Source organism: Notechis scutatus, chromosome 1, assembly GCF_049901735.1.
Source record: "Notechis scutatus isolate UNSWTSFEM ecotype Mainland chromosome 1, rNotScu1.2, whole genome shotgun sequence".
Lineage (NCBI taxonomy): Eukaryota > Metazoa > Chordata > Lepidosauria > Squamata > Elapidae > Notechis > Notechis scutatus.
In genome coordinates, this window is record NC_142009.1 from 185968622 (window position 1) to 185991061 (window position 22440).

The window sequence follows — 22440 nt, forward strand, 5'->3', positions numbered from 1 at the left end:
CCTCTATCATGGCTTGACACTTAATAGGCATTTTAATGTTACCTATTTCCTACAGTGCATGTATGCAACCTATAGAGTTCAGCAAATGTTCAGTATTTCTATTTTTAATTTCCTTCCTATTTTCTATTTAGACTTAATTAAGGATCATATTGGTTGGCATTTTCTCTCAAACTAGCCCTGGCACACACACACACTCTCTCTTTCTCTCTCTCTCTCTCTCCACTCTCTCCCTCCCTCCCTCCCTCTCTCTCCCTCTCTTACACACACAGAGACACATTCCGAATAGTTTGAACAATTAATCAGTAGAACAACTTGCCCCCAGAAGTTGTGGGTGCTCCAGCACTGGAGGTTTTAAGAAGAGACTGGGCAGCCACATGTCTAGAATGGTATAGGGTCTTCTGCTTGATCAGGGGGTTGGACTAGAAGAGCTCCAAGCTCCCTTCCAGCTCTGTTTTTCTGTTGTTTCTTCACAAGTTTTTCTTAATATTGGAATAAGCCCACTTTTGTTTTTGCAGGAGTTCCATATTTCTTCCTTTGAAGAAAGACTCATGAAAGAGATTGAGTACCGGATTATTAAGATTACACTTGAAGAACTTCTTGAAGAAGATGGAGAAGAGATGGTAGTTGACATTCCTGAATCTGAAACCATTGAAGCAGGATTTGAATTAAGACTAAAAAATTACAGAATCTTTGAGGGAAGTGGCGTGACCTTCCATTGCAAGATGACTGGATATCCTTTGCCTAAGGTATGAATGTATTTGCTTTTCAGAAGAGCAAGCAATAGGTTATCTGTACACTTCCTAACCTCATCTGGGAAGTTGTGGGTGCTCCATCACTGGAGGCTTTTAAGAAGAAACCGGACAACTACGTGTCTGGAATGGTATAGGGTCTATTTCATAGCAGGGGAGGGGTTGGGCTAGAAGACCTTCAAGATCCCTTCTAACTCTATCCTGATAGATTGGTTGATCTTATGAAATTGCATTACACTCTTTTGCCTCTTGTTGATTTTAATATTGGTTAAAAATAATAATTTATGTTTATTGCAAGCACTTCAAACAAATGAATCCCAGCAGCTTAAAGTTATATATCTGAAGTCTGTTTCCAAACTAATTGTTTGGATTACTGTTTGTAATAGCAGGGTAAACAATTCTCACATTTGGAACTTTTGCTTCAGTATTCAGAGATGCAGCGATTTTACTTTACTTTGTTGTGATTTTTTTAACATGTACAGTATATATAGCATAGAAAAATGCACATTAGCAAAGCAGTCACAGCAAACAATTAAATTCTGTAATTTATGGGCTTGAAGGTCCTTCTCAAAATTCTCTAACTCTGACCCAAACCCTCAGCCTTCTCATAATTCTTGCCTCTCATGTAGTTTTGTAACTTCTTCAATGCAGATTGCATGGTACAAAGATGGCAAGCGTATCCGGCATGGAGACCATTACCACATGGAGGTCCTGTCAGATGGCAGAGCCAGTCTACGTTTTCCTGTTGTCTTGCCTGAAGATGAAGGCATTTATACGGCCTTTGCCAGCAATGTCAAAGGAAATGCCATTTGCTCAGCAAAATTATACGTTGAGCCTGTTGGACCTACTGGGTCTCCAGGTTATATCCCATCACCAGAAATGATGAGAAGATATCGGTAAGAATAATGAACTTGTCTTAATTATGACTTGTCTACAGGTAGTCCTCGATTTATAACCACAGTTGAGCCCAAAATTTCTGTCGTTAAATGAGACATTTGTTAAATGTGCTTTGCCCCATTTTGCAACTTTTCTTGCCACAGTTGTTAAGTGAATCCTTGCAGCTGATAAATTAGTAACCCCGTTGTTAAGTGAATCTGGCTTCCCCATTAACATTGCTTGCCAGATGGTTGCAAAAGGGGATCACTCAGGGGTGAGATTCTAGCAGTTTGCACCTATTCGCTAGAACCGGTTATTAACATTCTAAGCAGTTCGGAGAACCGGTTGTTAGAAGAAATTACTGGCGTAATCCTGTAAGGAAGGCAGGAAGGAAACATTCTGGTGTTGCTTACAGAAACTGCCTCTCCGTTAACCCTTATTACATTCTTGGCAGGACTAGACTTCCTGTCTCAGGAACTTCTCTGGAGGTTTTCTTTTTTCCTCCTTTGCTGGTACTTTGCTTGTGTGGAGTGACCATTCAAAGTTACAATGGCACTGAAAAAAGTGACTTATGACCATTTTTCACACTTACGACTGTTGCAGCATCCCCACAGTCTTGAGATGCCAGTCGAGGAGACGAGTGCCTCGATGTGAGTGATATTGAGTTGGCCACACACAGCCAATAACATGACCACCAAGCCATGTCCACCCAGTCACATGACCACCAAGCCACGCCCATCACCTAAGCCACGCCCACAGAACCGGTTGTTAAAAATTTGAATCCCACCCCTGGGATCACTTGATGTTGGGACTTAGCAATGGTCATAAACATGAACCAGTTGCCAAGCATCTGAATTTTGATCAGATGATCATAAGGATGCTGCAAAGGTTGTAACTGTGAAAACGGTCATAAGTCACTTTTTTCAGTGGTGTTGTAACTTTCAGCGGTCACTGAATGAACTGTTGTAAGTCGAGGGCTACCTGTATCTGGGGCAGCCAATACACCTTTAGATTATAACCTGAGACCACTGCTTGCAGTTGCATATTTAATTTCGTTGTATGAGGTGCAAAGACAATAAAGTAAACTAAATATAGACAGTATGTTATGAATTGATTTTTCTGTGACTGAATTTTGAATATTTGGATGGAAGAAACTTTTCATTGCTGAAATGTTGTAGAGCTGTAGTTGTTTCATTTCATAATCATGGAAACATTGTCTGTTTTTAAACATTTTTGAAAATAACTAGAGCTTGAACAAATCAGATGTCTATAGGGAGTAACGATCGTAAATTTATGCCACTAGTAAGAAGACCTTCACCCTGGCTTTTTCCAAAATTTGGAAATGTTTAATTAGAAATTACAGGTGTTAGCTGAGTGGGGTAGTATTTATACACACCATAAACCTTTTGCTGATCAAAAATTCCTGATCTGCCATATATTGAGGAAGACATTAATTCAAGCACAATAATCTAACATATCCTCTTTCAAAATGGCTGAGTTCATAATCTTGTAAGGTGTTGTACAAAAATATTCAATTCCTAAAAGATTTTACGATAACACAATATTTCAATATTTTCTTTTCTTTTATATTACAATTGAGATATTCCCTTGTGTGGTACAGGGTTTAGTGGGTGCTTTGGTTCTAGAAGCATGATAACAAGAGCCTCTCATCAAGGCTGTCCTAAATGTCTGTGGAGATTCTCAATTATCCAATGGTCATAGCTGTCCCAAAGGTGCTTTTTCAAGAGGCAATTGGCCTTTCTGGTGTTTCTTTGAAGGCGTTTCGCTTCTCATCCAAGAAGCTTCTTGGATAAGAAGTGAAATAAATGTCTTCAAAGAAACACCAGAAAGTCCAGTTGCCTCTTGAGAAAGCACCTTTGGGCTGTCCTGAATCCTTTTCATATCCTTCAGCATTTCCTTGCTCTGTATGTATGTTTCCTTGAGTAGCCATTCATTTAATCCAGCCTACAGATAATATCTACTCCTTAATCCTTGTTTATTTAGAGAAGTGAATGGCGCTTATTTAGATAAAAACAAAAGCAAAAGGCAAAGGTTAGCACTTTTTTTTTTTTGCATGATTCTAGGAATTTTCAGAGATAGTGTTACCTATGTTTTAATTGTATTGATATCCTATGCTGCATAGGGACATTTACTGCATACATAAATATTTACCGTGATAAAAAGCCCCAACCTCACAGCATCAGACAGTTTGTACCATGTTTAGAATAAAAGAACCGACTCTAGTGAATAATGAGACATTACCTGATACATGTAACTGTACATGTTAACACATTACCTTTTCAGATCTCTTTCTCCTCGATCCCCAAGCCGTTCCCCTGCACGCAGTTCTCCTTCACGCTCTCCTGCACGCAGGCTGGATGAGACAGATGAAGCACAGCTGGAAAGGTTGTACAAGCCAGTGTTTGTGCTGAAGCCAACTTCATTTAAATGTGCAGAGGGGCAGACAGCAAGATTTGACCTCAAAGTTGTGGGTCGGCCAATGCCAGAGACGTACTGGTTTCATGATGGTATGAAAGCTTTCTACTTATCATGTCATCTTTTGTAAAACCCAAGATACACTTAAAGGAAGGTAATGTTCAGTCTCAAACAATGCCTGTATTTGTGTCTGCAGGTCAGCAAGTTCTTAATGATTATACCCACAAAATAGTGATTAAGGAAGATGGCACACAATCCATGATTATTGTTCCAGCAATGCCTTCTGATTCAGGGGAATGGGTTGTAATTGCTCAAAACAGAGCAGGAAAAGCATCCATTTCAATGACCTTGACAGTGGAAGGTAATTAGTCTATTAATTTAGGGATGGCTGGGATGTTTTTTGGTTATAATTTTGTACCTGACTGTATTCCTCTAATAATTTGTTTCTTTGTCTATCATAGCTAGGGAACATTTAGTAAGACCATTGTTCATAGAAAAACTGAAGAATACGAGTGTCAAGGAAGGAGATAAACTGGAAATGAATGTGAAAGCCCGGGGAAACCCTAATCCTGACATTGTGTGGCTAAAGAACAGTGACATCATTGTACCTCACAAATACCCCAATATAAAGTAAGCCTTATAAATAGAATGAATAAAAGTGTTCCGCTTGTAATGCATTCAAAGCTGTGTGCCACAGCATGCATATTCCTAACCATTGCAAAAAATTAGCAGTGAGAAAATTAAGAATATTTTTCAGGAAGGCTAAAGTAATATCCTATGCCTCTTTTTAATTAAATGATTCATTCAGAATTCAGTGATGTTCTGAACTGCTTTCTCAATCTGATACAATTTAGATATGCTGGGACTACAACTCTTTAAATCCCCAGCAAGCATACAGGTAGTCTGTGAACTACATCCATTCATTCATTGTAACCATTCAAGGTTACAATGGCACTGAATGAATAGTGGTTGTCACCAGTCTTTACAGCTTTGGAATCCCAGCAGTTCTGTGGTCAAGTCATTGTGCATGGCAACCTAATTACACTTATGATCAGTTGCTATATGCCCCATGACTGCCATATGCAATCTTCCATGCCAGCTTCCCCAGAAAATCAAAGGAGAAGCTGGCAGGGAGGATCACAAGTCACTGGGATAAGTCTCCCCCACATGCACGCTCTTCCCAGCTCCTCTTTGTGCTCCATAGGCCACTTAGGCACTCCTGTGCACCCTATCTGACCCATGTCTATTGAGATTCTCAGTCATCCAATGGTTATAGTTCTCCCAAAGGTGCTTTTTCAAGAGGCAACTGGACTTTCTGGTTTTTCTTGGAAGACATTTCACTTCTCCTCCAATCACAGCTGAAGAAGCTTCTTGGATGAGAAGTGAAACGTCTTCCAAGAAAAACCAGAAAGTCCAGTTGCCTCTTGAAAAAACATCTTTGGGACTACCTGACCCATGTGGCTCCTCTTGCATGCCCCTGTACAGTACCCAACTTGTACAGTGCCTCTCATGCATGCTTGCATACCCTGCTTTATGATTATTTCACTTAGTAACAGAAATACTGGTCCCAGTTGCTTTCTTTGCTCTAAATTCTGTGCTCCCCAAATGCTAGAAGATAGAAGGGCGCAGTAAACTCCATTCATAAACAATTTAATTGATTGAAAAGTTCTGTTAAAATCATGTACTTAACTCTCCCCATTCTGATTTTCAGAATTGAGGGAACAAAAGGTGAAGCTGCCTTGAAGATTGAGTCCACAATCAGACATGATGCCGCATGGTATACTGCGACCGCCATTAATAAAGCCGGACGTGACACTACACGATGTAAAGTGAATGTTGAAGTTGAGTTTGCTGAGCCTGAACCAGAAAGAAGGTTAATCATTCCCAGGGGGACATACAGAGCAAAAGAAATTGCGGCACCAGAATTAGAACCTCTCCATTTGCGTTATGGTCAAGAACAATGGGAGGAAGGAGACCTATATGACAAAGAAAAACAACAGAAGCCGTTTTTCAAGAAAAAACTGACTTCCTTAAGGCTCAAACGTTTTGGGCCAGCCCATTTTGACTGTAGACTCACACCTATTGGTGACCCAACCATGAGAGTAGAGTGGCTACATGATGGCAAGCCTTTGGAGGCAGCAAATAGACTTCGGATGATTAATGAATTTGGATATTGCAGTCTTGACTATGATATTTCCTATCCCAGAGACAGTGGTGTGATTACATGCAGGGCTACAAATAAATACGGCACAGACCATACATCAGCAACTCTCATCGTTAAAGATGAGAAAAGCCTGGTTGAAGAATCTCAATTGCCAGAAGGCAGGAAGGGTCTTCAGCGCATTGAAGAGTTAGAAAGGATGGCACATGAAGGGGCCATTACTGGTGCTGTAGAAGATCAAAAAGTAAAACAAAAGCCAGAAATAGTTTTGTTTCCTGAACCTGCAAGAGTCGTTGAAGGTGAAATTGCACGATTCCTTTGCCGGGTGACTGGTTATCCACAACCAAAAGTCAATTGGTACCTCAATGGACAACTTGTTCGTAAAAGTAAAAGGTTTAGACTTCGTTATGATGGAATCTACTACCTGGACATTGTGGACTGCAAAACTTACGATACAGGTGAAGTGAAAATATCTGCAGAAAACCCTGAAGGTTCAATTGAACATTCAGTGAAGATTGAAATTCAACAGAGAGAAGATTTTAGATCAGTACTTCGTCGGGCACCCGAGCCTAGGCATGAAGCTCCAACAACAGAGCCTGGCAAACTTCTGTTTGCAGTCCAAAAGGTTGACAAACCAGTTGAGGAAACTACCAAAGAAGTGGTGAAGCTGAAAAAGGCAGAAAAAGTCAGCCATGAGAAAGTATCTGAAGAATCTGAAGAACTGCGTAGTAAATTCAAGCGCAGAACTGAGGAGGGCTACTATGAAGCTATCACCGCTGTGGAGCTTAAATCTCGTAAGAAGGATGAATCATACGAAGAGTTGCTTAAGAAGACAAAAGAAGAACTTCTTCATTGGACCAAGGAGTTAACAGAGGAGGAAAGGAAAGCCTTAGAGGCTGAAGGCAAAATCACTATTCCAACCATCAAGCCAGAGAAAGTTCAACTAAGTCCAAGCATGGAGGCTCCCAAGATATTTGAGCGTATACAAAGCCAGACAATAAGTGAAGGAAGGGATGCCCACTTCCGTGTTCGAGTAGTAGGCAAACCAGATCCAGAATGCCAGTGGTTCAAAAATGGCGTGCAGATCGAAAGGTCAGACCGCATCTATTGGTTCTGGCCAGAAGATAACGTTTGTGAGTTGGTCATCAGAGATGTAACAGCGGAGGATTCTGCCAGCATAATGGTGAAAGCTATGAACGTAGCCGGTGAAACCTCCAGCCATGCTTTCTTATTAGTACAAGGTAAGGTATACACCTCTGTTTCTGTTTCATCTTGGCTTTCCTGCCATCATGCTCAAACCTTCCATCCCTCTTCAACTTCTTTCTGTTGTTTTGGCAGCCAAACAGCATATCGTATTTATCCAGGAGTTACAAGATGTCACCGCTAAGGAGAAAGATTCAATGGCAACCTTTGAATGTGAAACCTCTGAGCCTTTTGTTAAAGTGCAATGGTACAAAGATGGGATTGAGATATTTTCTGGAGACAAATACCGAACACATTCTGACAGGAAGGGCCATTTCCTTTCCATACTAATGATCGACAAGTTTGATGAAGATGATTACAGCTGTGCCCTTGTAGAAGATGAATCTGTAAAAACAACAGGCAAACTAATTGTAGAAGGTGAGGACAGAAATTGTTTTAACACATGCTTTTTTGCCATTATCTTTTTGTATAGAAATGAGATACGAGCTGCCCTGTTCAATGGGAGTTTCTCTATCCAGAGTTTTCAACCTATCATTCTGAGCTGCTCTCAATAGCCAGTCATTACTGAGCATAATACAGGAAGTCCTTGACATATGACTTTTAATGGAGCATGCACATTAAGTTGTATGTCATGAAAGTTGTAAAATGGTTCAATCACATGGCCAACCGAATTTTATGACCTTTTTTGTAGCAGTTGTTAAACAAACATGTAGGTCATAAAATGAATGCGGTGATAATTAAATGGAAACCATTGTCTTTAAGTGAACCTATAGTTTGCTAAGGAGTAGGGTTTTTGTTTATGAAAAAACCAGCAGTAACTTCCAGTTTTTGGCAAAAGTGTTGTAAAGCACGGTTACATGACTGTGGGACTCTGCAAATTGCCACAAATGCAGCTGTATTGCAGAGTTCCTGAAGTACCATAACATGACTGTGAGCTGGAGCCCACCTGGCAGAACCTCTGAACCAGTTCATAATTACCATTTTCCAGGTAAACTGTAGCTTCAAACAGTCACTAAATCACAATTCAAGAATTATCTGTCATTTTTTTTCATTCTGCAATGGTTATTGTGCAACAGGATCAGTTTGTGTTCTATTATTGTTAAATTTATATACTATCTAGTTTTATAGATTCAGGATGGCTAACAATGCAATTTACAAAAAGCAACCAGTTAAAAACAATAAATCACATTTCCAATAACATCTTAATAAAGCACAATTTAATAAAAAGTCAAAAACCCAGGCCATCACTGAAGGTCCCATCTAGCTTCTAGGGGAAGGCTGTTTCACACCATTGATTCCATGATTTAAAAAAGCAATGCTTTGGCATTATTCCTCCCTCACATCATGAGATTGGGTCCCTTGCAGCTTCTACTGGGAAGTTCTCCTTCGATACATCATCTCTGGTTACAGTAGTCAGTGCAGCAAATCAGTGGTGGGATTCAATTTTTTTTACTACCGGTTCTGTGGGCATGGCTTGGTGGGTGTGGCAGAGGAAGGATACTGTAAAATCTCCAGTCAGCGGTGGTATTTGCCGGTTTTCAGAACTACTCAAAATTTCTGCTACCAGTTCTCCAGAGCTGGTCAGAACCTGCTGAATACCACCTCTGCTCCAAATGCAATAGCTCCAGCTTTGAAAGTTCTGTGGGGGCACATGAAATCTAGATCTTTAACAAAGTAATCAGATGCACATTTTGATATTTTGCATAAGACCCAGGACCATAGTAAAAAAACAACAATCTATTCTTTTTTGTATGTGTCCTGAATGGTGATAAATCGGATAGCAATAGCACTTAGCAGTAGCACTTAGCCTTATATACTGCTTCACAGTGCTTTACAGCCCTCTCTAAGCAGTTTAAATGGAGCATATTTTTAATCCAGTTGGGAAATTTTCATAACAATTTACTGAAATGTCTATATGTGGATGTAGGTGCTGTTGTTGAGTTTATAAAAGAATTGGAGGATATCGAAGTTCCAGAATCCTTCTCAGGGGAACTAGAATGTGAAATTTCGCCTGAAGATGTGGAAGGAAAATGGTATCATAATGGCACTGAGTTGACACCCAATAATAAATATGTAATAACCTCACGCCGGGGTCGTCAGATCCTTACAGTTAAAGATGTTGCTAAAGAAGACCAAGGAGAGTATAGCTTTGTGGCAGAAGGGAAAAAGACCTCCTGTAAACTGAAGATGAAACGTAAGTCCATCCACAAAAACTGATCCTGCCTTACAAATATTTCATATCCACCGTTTCTCATCATGAATAACTGTGTTGTGGTTGTTTTTTTTTAATTTCATATACTTCAGCACGACCCGTGACTATCCTTCAAGGACTATCTGATCAGAAAGTCTGTGAAGGTGATATTATACAACTTGAAGTGAAGCTCTCCCAAGAAAATGTTGACGGGGTCTGGATGAAGGATGGCGCCGAAATTCAACCAAGTGATCGTATCCACATTGTCATAGATAAGCAGTCCCATATGCTCCTAGTTGAAGATGCAACCAAAGAAGACAGAGGAGCATACTCCTTTAACATCCCTAGTCTGCTTCTTGTAACATCTGGCCACGTTTCTGTCTCTAGTAAGTTTGGAAGTTTCCTTGGGAATCTTGTAACCATATCCTACATGGGCAATATTAAGACAATGCAAAAATGAAGCAATAAGTACTAAATAAAAGAGATCAAAGGAAAGGAGAAAAAAGGAAAGGAAATCTAAGACAAGGAATATGTTCTAGTTGCTGCAGCATGGAGGTATTTTATTAATTTTTAAGACATATGTTCTCATGACATCACTTTCATGTCATATCTGATCTGCTGCCAAGAATTGTTGCATGCAAAACTTCTCATAAAGACAATCTAGCAAACTCTGGGATAAGACAGGGAAGATATGGTCAGGGATATCATCTGTTTAGTTGCCCTAGCAAATCTGTTATGGATATGTCCTCTTTCCCTCTGGCTACAGAGCACTGGGCCTCCATGTTGGTTTTAGTTATAGGAACACCTGGACTTTTTTCTCACCAGAATATTGAGTTTCCAGGAGACTGAAAGACTTGTCAGCCAGAAATCCTGCTATTATCTTTTTTGTGTATCTTGTTTGCATGCGTATTCATGGACATGCATGCTGGAGAAATTATAAAGGACATATATGAGATGTGGACACTTGCCCCCACAAAAACAAATGTGGAATGGGGGCAGCAGTGGTAGGAGATAGAAGATATGAGAGAGGGGAAAAAATTTTGGGCTTAATCAAAACTGATTTGGGAGAGAAATTACTTTCAGGGGAAGATAGGAAATAATGATCTAGAAATACAATTGCACTGAGAGCAATAAGCTCTTCCAGTCCCTCAGGCAGAATTTTGCAGGAGTAGGGCTGGAGGGAGGGGAGGTAGCATAGGTATATCAATCTTCTATTTCCCATTTTCATAGATGATGCCACTTGGAAATTGCCTAGATTACAGTGTACAAATTACCTCCAGAAGACACATCGATGAGTTTGTTTCATGAAACAATAGATCTCTCAGCTCTGCTGATGAGGCATTCTAAAGATAGACTGTGAGGGCAGTTTATATTAATATACTTTCATCCCCACTAAAGAGCAGGAAGAAAATGTATTAATATGACCCTGAGGAAGAATCTTAAATCTGGAATGCTTGAAATGTAATAATTTTATGATGGCTATTTTATGCTATTTGCAGGTGTGGAGATAATTGTTCCTCTGAAAGATGTTCATGCTATTGAAGGCACAAAAGCCATCCTTGAGAGCAAAATTTCTGTCCCTGATGTATCTTCCTCCAAATGGTATATAAATGATGAACAAATAAAGCCCGATGACCGTATACAAGCAGTCTCCAAGGGCATGAAGCAACGACTTGTCTTTACCCGGACATATGCATCAGATGAAGGACTGTGTAAATTAGCTGTTGGCAAAGTTGAAACTAGCTGTAATCTTATAATTGAAAGTATGTATTCTTCAAACGTGCAGCCATTCTGCTCATGCAAAAATGTGATAATAGGAATTCAAGACTGTTAACCCCCTTATGTATTTATTTTCAACAGAAATTAAGATTATTAAAGGTCTTCATGATATCACCTGTACTGAAACCCAAAACGTCACCTTTGAAGTTGAGCTCTCCCATGCTGGGATTGATGTGCAATGGCATTTTAAGGACCAAGAAATCAAAGCCAGCCCCAAGTACAAGATAGAGGCACATGGCACAATATATAAACTGACAGTAATCAACATGATGAAAGATGATGAAGGAGAATACACATTTTACGCTGGAGAAAAGAAGACCTCTGGGACACTGGTGGTAGCAGGTTAGTTCCATGGAATGTTCGTGATGATGGTGAATATCTTTAGCTGGGGTGTAGGATGAGAGGTGGAAGTTTATTCTCCAAGCTTATGGGTTGGTTTCCAAGCATTTCATTACCAGGCTGAAGATATTACCTAGCCTGGTAACGAAACATTTGGAAACCAACCCACAAGTTCGGAGAATAAACCTCCACCCTCATGCATAGAATGTATTGATTCTCTTTTTAAAGCTAAACTTTATGTATCTATCTGTTTCTATCTATCTTTATGTCCATCATCTAATTCTATCTACCATCTTATCTAGTTATAATCTATCTATCTATCTATCATCATTCTTTCTTTCTATCATCTATATTTTTATCTATCAACTTTCTATCTATCTACTTATCTCTATCTATCTATTATCTATCATCTATTTATCTCTATCTATTATCTAATCTGTCATCTATTTATTGAATTTGTTTGCTGCTCATCTCACTTTGAAGCGACTCTAAGCAGCTTACCACATGCCCAATCATTTGTTAAGGCACTTAAAATTCATTTCATTATTACAAGTTGAAACTGGGTGAACTTAGGGGACAAAATGTCAAGATATTCCTTAACATTCCTAATGGAAGCTATAAGAGCCAGGTACCCTTTGGGCAATTGCAGGTAGGCGACATAGGACGATAGATTTTCATGTGACTTATGATTTTCAGTGTTTGAATATATTACTTCCCTTTTTAAATTTAGTTTTCATGTCCCGTGGAAACATTGGGGAGGAAATCAGTTCTTGGCCATCATAACTAGGGATACACAATTTTGTGGAGGTAAAGGTTCCCCCCAAAGTTTGAGTGGTGTGCCTTGGATACATTGCAACATGAAGACCAAAAAAAAAAAAAAAAGATCCCTTTAGTTTAGTGTTGTTTTTAAGTAAAATGAAATATAAGCAATAGGATTACTTACCAACCATCCATTTAATAATATTAAATTTAATAATCCAGTACACACATTAAACACTGTAAGACTTTGCAAGTCTTTAGGGGCAGTGTCCAAGGCCTTTGGAAGCTGCTGATTGTGCAGCTCTGGTGCACATCCAGCCAAGTGTAGTGCGGTTCCATTAGCATTTCATTTTCCTTTTTTATGACAACCTTCCCACAGGTCAGTTACACAGCATGTTGCAGAGCTCTGGAGCACATCTTAGAAGGCCATTCCTATATACGAATACAGCCAGCCCTATGAATTCCATGGCTGGGGGGGAAGGGAGCAGCAAAGATACACAGCTCCACACAATATCGAAGGTCACCTAAGTAATTTTAGCACCTAAATAGAAAATAGATAGAAAAATCTACTCAAGCAATAAAATCGAAAATTAACCTTTTTTGCCATTTCATATGAGTCATCTGAGAAGGCAGCTATATCTAAGAGTAGGTTTGGCTCCAAGTATACTAGCTGAATGTCATTGCTTTTATAGAGAGGAATTACCACATGAAAAAGAATTACCACATGGCTTGAGAGGGTATCCGAAGGATCGCCTTTTCTGAAGAGTTTCTGCCCATCTAATTATATCAATAGGATGGGTATGCTGCAGATCCTATCAAATAATGTCAGCTAATGGGGGCTAGAAGACAAGCATTTCCCATAGCATCCCCTGCTCTGTGGAACATCCTCCCTCTGGAGATTAGAATGGCCCCAACCCTGTTAGCCTTTCGTAACGTGTAAAGGTTAGGTGCGCTACATGTGCCAAGGGCCCCCTGGCTATACTTTTAACAGGACAGATATCTTGCTTGTATGTGCTCAAACTAGATGTTTTCATGTTTTTTTGTGTTGAAATGGTTTTTACTGTTTTCATTGTTTTAAAATGTTTTTAAGATGTTAATTATAATATGTGTTTCTGAATTGTGATTCGCCCAGTCATTAGCTGAGATGGGCAGCTATAGGAATCAAATAAATAAATAAAAATAAAATGAAAGTAGAATCAAATTGAAGACCTATTCTGTGGATAAATATTTTCGTTTTTCCTTTCTTTCACAGGTGGTGCTATTTCAAAACCCCTTACTGATCTCACAGTAGCTGAGTCCCAGAAGGCTGTTTTTGAATGTGAAGTAGCCAATCCTGAATCTGTAGGCCAATGGCTGAAAGATGGAAAGCCGCTTAAAATGACAGATCGTTGCAAAAGCGAATCTGATGGATCGAAGCGGAGACTTGTTATTCCAATCAGCAAATTGGATGATGTTGGAGAATATACCTTCAAAGTGGCATCTTCAAAAACATCCGCTAAACTGAAGGTTGAAAGTAAGTAATCAAGGAAACTTCATCTTAGATAACATGTAATTTGTTATCTTACTTGATGCTCAATTTATTTTTCTGGAATTTGAGACAATGGTTCTAAATAGATATATCTCTGGGCATAGTGGATTTATTTTAGAGTGGATATGTATAGGTATATTCAGTATTTTTAATGTCAAAATCTAACATTGTTAGTTCCATCTTTAGTTCCTAAATGGAATGAGATTTTTCAAATGTTCCATTGTGAAACAGATAAAAGGCAGCATGAGATACCAGTTTCACTCACTGCATAGAAAGAAAAATAAGAGCAAAATGGATTTTAAGAAGTGTTGAGGGTGGTGGTGAAGTGAGGGGTAGTAAAAGATGACCACTCTATTCTAACCTCCATAAGGCCCACCCAAATTCTCTTCTGAAGATCCCGCCAGAATGAAATAGCATGTGTGGAGGAAAGAATGAGAAGGAGATAATCACAAAAAACTGAACAGAGCAGTTTCTATGTGCAAATGGGAGACAGCTGTTGCTCCCTTTTTACCTCATAGCCTCTCCCAGGCTAGGCTTTAGCTGTTCATCTTAGTTCCCCAATTATGCATAGTTTAACTAGACTGCTAGGCTTGAATTCTCTCAGACACTTGGCAAAACATGATTAGATAAGAATCTTTATTATAATTTAGGATGAAGACATATTAAGCAACTGATTGTCCCTTATCAGTGCGAATGTACAGTTCCCTTCTTATGCCTACAGAAAGCTCAATCCATTTTGTCTTCTTCAGGCCTTTCCCATTGTACAATTGTTCATTCAACTGACATTTCTATCCTGAGAATCACCAGCTCCTCACTTATTTTTCACATTATATTATAAAGTCTGGGTACAATATTAGATTTGCATTAGGCATGTAAGTATTCATTTCATAATTCTGTGTCTCTTCTTTTTAAATAGCTGTCAAGATCAAAAAGACATTAAGGAACCTGACTGTGACAGAAACACAAGATGCAGTATTTTCAATAGAACTTACTCACCCAAATGTGAAAGGTGTTCAGTGGATTAAAAATGGTGTTGAGCTACATTCTAATGACAAATATGAAATCAAAGTGGAGGGAACTACCTACACACTGAAAGTGAAGAACTGTGCGGTAGTTGATGAATCAGTTTATGGTTTTAAACTGGGAAGAATAGGAGCAAATGCAAGACTCCATGTTGAAAGTAAGTCAACCAAGTAGACTGAAGTAAATTTGATGGCATTGGTAGTCAAAGGACAAGAAGCACAATTGCTCTTAATATGCATATTCATTCACACTCTCTTACTGTATCCTGGAGATTCTCAGAAAAAGAGATAATTGTAACAGCACATGTGCATATTACCAGAAAGAGGCCAGTGGTGCCTCTTTCAACCACCTCAATTTTAAACTCTGAAAAGCCACCTATTACTTATGCCTTTTCTAAGGCCAATAACTTAGTTGGGAATTAAAGTTAGGTATAATGACTAAATGTTTGCTAATTCCTTCCTTCAGCTGTTAAAATCATTAAAAAGCCAAAGGACGTGACTGCTCTGGAGAATGCTGTTGTTTCCTTTGAAGTGAGCGTATCTCACGATGCTGTGCCTGTGAAATGGTTCCACAAAAACATCGAGCTCAAGCCAAGTGACAAATGCAGAATGAGTTCTGAAAGGAAAGTTCATAAACTGACCCTGCAAAATATCTCTCCTGGTGATGCTGGAGAATACACAGCGGTTGTGGGACAACTGGAGTGCAAAGCTAAGCTTTTTGTGGAAAGTAAGTTTTCTTTTTTTAAGCCTTCTGCCTAAAATAGATTTTAAGTGCCATTAACAAATGTCAGGAGGATATTTGTCTCACTTTTCTTTTTAATATTACCTTCCACAGCGGTACACATTACAAAAACCATGAAAAATATTGAGGTTCCAGAGACTAAAACTGCCTCTTTTGAGTGCGAGGTGTCTCATTTCAATGTACCTTCTCTGTGGCTGAAAAACGGAGTGGAAATTGAAATGAGCGAGAAGTTTAAAATAGTTGTTCAAGGGAAGCTCCACCAGCTCAACATCGTGAATACCAGCAGTGAAGATTCTGCAGAATATACCTTCATCTGTGGAAATGACAAAGTCAGCGCAACCTTAACTGTCAAACGTAAGTTTCAAACTGGAAAGAAGAAAGGATATTTTGTAGAAGCAAAGATGATCAGCCCTGCAGAGTGTCTTAAACAAAAGCCAGAGCAAGCAAAGAATCTAGAGCAGAAATGGGCTGCTTTCCTTTGGTCTGAGGGTTGACCATGCTTAGTGGACCTTGTGGGGAGTCCCTACATTTCTTGGTGGCCATTCCAGTCTTGTCAGAGTTGAAGAATGTAATGCATCAAACAAATAAATAAACCTTCCTTGGGGAAAGGATTCGAACAATTGGTTTTTAATCCTCCAGTTATACGTTGCTGTGACCCTAAATACCTATTATTATTAGCCACTAATACTAATCAGTTATCTAGTGAAGAACACTGAATCAGTCTTTCACTAGTTGTTCCTTTTCTACAGCTGTCCTGATTACATCTATGCTGAAAGACATCAATGCAGAAGAGAAAGATACAATCACTTTTGAGGTCACTGTCAATTATGAAGGCATCACATATAAATGGTTGAAGAATGGGGTGGAAATAAAGTCCACAGACCGATGCCAGATCCGGACAAAGAAACTTACACATTCACTCTCAATAAGGAATGTCCATTTCGGAGACACTGCTGAATACACGTTTGTTGCTGGCAAAGCAGCATCATCAGCAACTTTATATGTGGAAGGTATTCTCTCTTTTTGTATACTTTATAATTCTTGACTTGTTTATATAGATGTGTTCAGGGAGGAAGCAGCTCAGCCATATCTCTAGCTGCATTTATTCATATCAAGGCAGGCCTACACATGATCCTCAGCTAACACACACTGATTCAGCATAGATTTGCTTTCAGAAACTATAATATTGGATTTGTCTCAATAGCTAGTCTAACTTTAGTCAACAATGATCTATATATATGATCATATATTATATTGATAAGCTAAATGGTGCAGTGGCCTAGAGGTGGAGCTCTCGCCTCACAATCAGGAGGCTGTGAGTTCGATCCTAGGTAGCAGCAGATGTTTCTCTCTCTGGGCACAATGAATAAATATCAGCTGTGAACTCTGCATTGGCGACAGGAAGGGCATCCGGCCAGTAAACACTCAGCTCCATTCAGTTGCCCCGACTCTACCCTGCAAGGGATTTAAAGAGTCATTAACAGACCAAAAAAAAAAAAAAAAAGAATTTATAAGCTATAATTGAAACTTGTTTCCAACATAGGCAGCTGTAACTAATCCAGGCAGTAGTTTTTATAAATCACAAAATCATCACTTTCAGATCCAGTCAATTCTATAATATTCTGTCTTATTCCATAGCTGGGAAACCATAATTTTTGCTTCAGTTGTGGTTGGCCTTTTGTTAACTTTTTGTTCTTCAAAATTAACTGTGGGAAATTGCCCCGGATCTATCAGTCTTCCTATCTCCACTAAATCTTGATATAATCTATTTTTCCTCTTTATTTTTTATGTCACTGAGATAATATAAATAGATCAGATATGGGTGAAATATAGGATTCTCAGTCACTTTGTTAATACTTTTGTTTACATAACTTAAAATAAACAAAATAGGTTGTGTACAGCTTAGATTAATACTGCAACATGTCTGTAATCTGTACTTGAATTCTGTGGTACCAAATATATTCTTGTATCTCTGCTTAAAGTTTTCCTAAGTTTTGTCTCTGAACCTCCCCAAAATGTATCCATTCACCCACTTCTAAATTCCCCTTTCTTCAATTTTGTCCTCCTTATGAAATATAATAGGGAGGGGGTGCCCTATGATCCATCATCCAATCATCAAAAACTGAAACAGAAAACTGTGGTTAATGAGACTTTTTGGTTTGTTCAACATTGCAGAATAGAGGCAAAAAGGCTTGTTCATCTCTTGGCTAATTAAGCTAAGATATTAATATAGATAACATGCACAATTACAGTGTAGTTCCTGTACTGGAAGTCAGATATAGAAATTTTTATATGTATATAATTAATTGAAATTATTCTTATCTGCTTTTAAAATTGTATCTAATATGAAGAGTCATTCACTCCCTCCTGCCCAGGAATTATGGTAAATTGCTATGGTTAATAATGCAGAAAAACGAGGAAGAAGTAAAATAAATAGCACAAGATTCCAGTGCAGAACAAAAATAAATTGTAGTAACTTCATAAATAAGGTGATATTTAATTGCCTCCATCTACCAATAGATCAGATTCCACTTCTATCTGCAACTTCTAGGTATCACCCTATTTGTTCTAGAATCTAGAGCATTAGATACTTTTCAGAACAGATGGCTGAGTCATATAGGCCATTGAAGGGGAGAGAAAGAAGATTCATATGACAATACATAATTTATAACTATTAATCATTTTGACTCATATTAGCTATTGATAACTTGCATTAACTTTTCTAGCCCGCCATATTGAATTTAGAAAACACATCAAAGACATTAAAGTGGTGGAGAAGAAAAGAGCGGTTTTTGAATGTGAAATCTCAGAACCTGACATTTCTGTTCAGTGGATGAAAGATGGGCAGGAGCTTCAGCTTGGAGATAGGTAATTTCTTAAGAGTTGCATCTACTTTGTTATGTGGCCACACGGCTTGTGAACTACTAATGAAAATTATGCAGCTGTCTAGATAATGGATACAGATTTTACATCTTTTTTTGTCCAGTCTGCCTAACTCTTCAGCTAATTTTCAAGTTTGTAACATGTCAGCTCTCAGAAAAAAAAGTAGTCATAATTCTTGATTGCTGTACCTGTTTCTTCTTTCATGAAGTTTAGGATCAGTGCAGAAATATCCCTAGATTTTGATTATTAATTTTCTCCTCCAAGTCTGGGCAGCTTTGTCTTTGTCTCACGTACAAACATTTTAGCATTTAAGAAAAGTAAGCCAGCTGTTTGAGTCAGCTGATCATGGGTATCACAAAATGTAACTGAGCATTAGTTATTTAATTAATCATTAAGAAAAACAGCAGATTCAAAACATTTAGGTAAGTGCAAAATATTCTATCTTTTGCTTACCTAACTTAATGTAGCCATATTATCTACCACCTGAGCAAATTTATTGCAATCGTTTGGATAGGGAATATTGCGATGATTCCTTGCTGTAAGCAGGGAGTTGTCATAAGAAAGACAAAAAGAGTTTCCATGAGCCAGCTGATCTTATGCATCGTCCTTCGATAGATTGGGATAATTTTTTTAACAATTTGGGGGAGGGAACAACTGAAGTCCATAGTGAGCAGTGTGGGAATATCTGATACCACCAGGGAGGATTGAAGCAAAAATTTTAGGATCATTTTTTTTCTGCTTACAGATCTTTAAAAAGACCTTGTGTTAAACCTACTTGAGTCCTACAAACTAGTTTTCCATTGCTTTCAGCTTCCATTCCTGCTGAATTTGCAGTGATTTTATCTTGGAAGTTCTAAAGTGAGAGTATCTGAAAAAACAATGGCACTCAAGAGTTGTCTGTTGTGAAAGTTGTAAACCCCTGCATTAATAAATTAATATATTTACTTGTTCTAGATAATTTAAGGATTAAAGAGTCACCTTTCATGATATGAGTGGCCATATACATTTTATAGATAAATAAATAAATGGACTATCTGCAATTTGTGGTTTCTGTTCATGATTAGATTTATGCAAATCTAATCCTGTAAATTAGAGCCCTAACAATTGTCTGCCATTTCTTGGCTCTTTCTGACTATGAACTTCAGAAGTTTATAAAACTATGCCAACTTTTCTAAAACGTTTTAAATAACTTTCTAAAAGTTATTTTTCTCTTTTCTGAATTTGCTTTTAGAGTAAAAGTTCAGCGGGAAAGGTTTGTTCATCGTCTTCTGATTACATCCACAAAGATGTCTGATTCAGGGAAGTACACAGTAGTGGCTGGAGGAAACATGTCTAATGCTAATTTGACAGTGGAAGGGCGTGATGTTCGCATCAGAAGCCTCCAGAAAAACGTTCAGGTATGCTATTTCAGGTTTGATAAGAGAAATTAGTGATACCATGCAATAATGCACAATACATGACAATGCAATAAAAAAGTCAGATTACCAACAATAATTATACACATATAATTTAAAACTGCATTCAAGCAATTGTGGATAATTTGTTCAGTGTAACAAGAGATGATGCTCAGAGCTGAACATTTAGCCTGAGCCTCATTCCCAAACCTCATATTTTATTATTTTGAAAATGCATGCCAAAGGACTGGCAGAACCAGGAGGAGAGAGCATTGCTAATATATATTGAACATGATGCCTTTTAAATGAAACAATGTCTTGTTTCTTCAGCAATAAGAATTGCTATCATTCACAAAGGAAGTGAAACAAATGAGGTGATTATATTTTAAGCATCCTTTTAGTTTTCAGATATTGTGTAATGTCACATATTAGTGTTGGAAAAGGAACACAGATATGTATACAAAAATATGTCATACTAAACAAAATTTTAATTGGATAACCCAGTGGTTGGCAAACTCATTAGTCAACAGAGCCAAATATCAACAGTACAACGATTGAAATTTCTTTTGAGAGCCAATTTTTTTTAAACTTAAACTATATAGTAGTACATTGTTATTAACTTAATTAGGGTACTCCTAAGCTGGCCTTTGCTAAAAACGTTTTCCAGCAGAACTATTTGCAGGCCTGCAGTTCCTTTGCAGCGCAGACTTTTACGTCCATTCCGGTATTGCAATCCTTTCGTAGTTCTGGGGAAGCCTCTCCCCCCCCACACCCCGAAGAAAAAGGGCGCCCGGACGACGCCTTGCCCAGCCGAGTGGCAGCTGAGGCACGACTCCCAGGGGAAGCCCCTCTCCTCAAACTCTCAGCCTGGGGAGAAGCCCATGGCCCACCGGGGGCTCACGGGGCAAACTCATCCCCGCCACCTTCCCCTGGCCAAGCCCCTCCTCCCTTCGCTCGCCCCTTCGCTATTCCTCCCCGCTCCAGCCGCCTCTCTCCGTGGCAGAGCTGCCCCGCGCCTCAACTCCATCCCCAGCCCCCGCACGGCTGCGAGCCGCGACGGCTGGCACCCGCCAACTCCGAGAGCGCCAAGCAACCCCTCGGATTGGCAGTTCCTGAGCCCCGGGCCGGCCCTGCGGGAGACGGGATGCTGCCGTAGACAGGCCCTGTGCTCCTCTCAGGCGGAGCGCGCTTCGGAGGTTCCTCGAGCGCGCCCCGCGACCCCTCTCCAAGGCTGGCGCTGCGCGGGAAGCGCGGCTCTGGAAGAGGAGGAGGAGGCGGCGGCGGCGCGGGTGGTGGCTAGGAAAGGCGCGGCGGAGCAAGAGGGAGCCCGCGAGGAAAAGAGCCACAAAGCGCGCGCTCTCTCTCCCCCTTCCTTTTTTTTTTATTTTTTATTATCCTCCCGCCTTTTGTTTTCTCCTCGCCCTCCGGCTGCTCTCCCTCCTTCTCTCCTCCACTTTTTCTCCTCTTCTCTCCACTCTCAAACTCTCCCCCCTCCTCTCTCTCTCTTCACAAACATACACCACGCGCACACTCTCCTTCTCCCCGGTTCTGTCTTTTTTTCTGCCTTTCTCTTTCACCCACCCACTACACACGCGCGCGCTTACCCGCGGGCCCTGCTCGGCTCCTTCTGTTCCTGCCATCTCCCTTTCCGCTCCTTGCCTGGGCAACCTCGCTCCCTCGCCTGCCCGTCTCCCTCCTTCTGCGCTCTTCCACTTCTCCCCCGTCTCTTCCCCTTTCTGCCTCCGCTCTCTCTCTCTCCCCCAACCCTCACTCCGTCGCGCACCTACTTACCTTGCACCCCCTTTTCACACCTTCAGTACACCTGAGCACCCGAAGAGCGGCGGGCCACACTCAAGGGGCCAAAGAGCCGCACTCGCGAGCCGCGGTTTGCCGACCACTGGCATAGCCCACCAGTGTTTAAACAGTATTGTAAAACGGGGGGGGAAGGAAGGAAGGAAGTCCTCACAAATAGTCCAGTAGGAACATATGACCAGTGACTTACAGGGATTCTGGAATGCTGAAATGGACAGAAGAAAGAAAATGGGGGCTTGGGAAGTAGAATTGGCTAGCTAGAATATTACAGCTTCTAGGATTTTGTAGTTGCAGATATGGTAGATGTTGGTAGGATTGGAATATATTATAAATAGAAAAGTTCCTTTCATCACGAAATGGTGAGATTATACCAGGTGGAATGAAACCCTCCCCACCCCCAAAGGTATCTGTTTACCTTTTGTAGTCTTAAAACAATACTCCACATATATCCTAGGCTTTGCAAGGCTTTGTTTCAAGGCAGAAGCAGCCCTGGACAGGAGCATTTTATTATTTTCTCATTATTGTAATACCTCAATAACCTCAAAGAAACTAAAGTCCTATTTATT

General features: G+C 39.7%; 1 protein-coding gene across 1 annotated transcript in view; it reads left to right on the forward strand.

Annotated features, from left to right (window-relative positions):
- Nucleotides 1-22440, forward strand: part of TTN (titin) — a 311277-nt gene that overhangs the window by 27092 nt on the left and 261745 nt on the right. Inside the window, exons 23-40 of the mRNA XM_087950422.1 lie at nucleotides 516-746; nucleotides 1401-1645; nucleotides 3930-4153; nucleotides 4258-4422; nucleotides 4523-4691; nucleotides 5773-7463; nucleotides 7561-7842; nucleotides 9353-9619; nucleotides 9730-10002; nucleotides 11116-11379; nucleotides 11477-11737; nucleotides 13746-14006; nucleotides 14938-15201; nucleotides 15510-15770; nucleotides 15879-16139; nucleotides 16535-16795; nucleotides 18512-18653; nucleotides 19900-20065. Of these exons, the coding sequence (XP_087806548.1) occupies nucleotides 516-746; nucleotides 1401-1645; nucleotides 3930-4153; nucleotides 4258-4422; nucleotides 4523-4691; nucleotides 5773-7463; nucleotides 7561-7842; nucleotides 9353-9619; nucleotides 9730-10002; nucleotides 11116-11379; nucleotides 11477-11737; nucleotides 13746-14006; nucleotides 14938-15201; nucleotides 15510-15770; nucleotides 15879-16139; nucleotides 16535-16795; nucleotides 18512-18653; nucleotides 19900-20065 (5688 nt within the window). The remainder of the gene's footprint in view (nucleotides 1-515; nucleotides 747-1400; nucleotides 1646-3929; nucleotides 4154-4257; nucleotides 4423-4522; nucleotides 4692-5772; nucleotides 7464-7560; nucleotides 7843-9352; nucleotides 9620-9729; nucleotides 10003-11115; nucleotides 11380-11476; nucleotides 11738-13745; nucleotides 14007-14937; nucleotides 15202-15509; nucleotides 15771-15878; nucleotides 16140-16534; nucleotides 16796-18511; nucleotides 18654-19899; nucleotides 20066-22440) is intronic.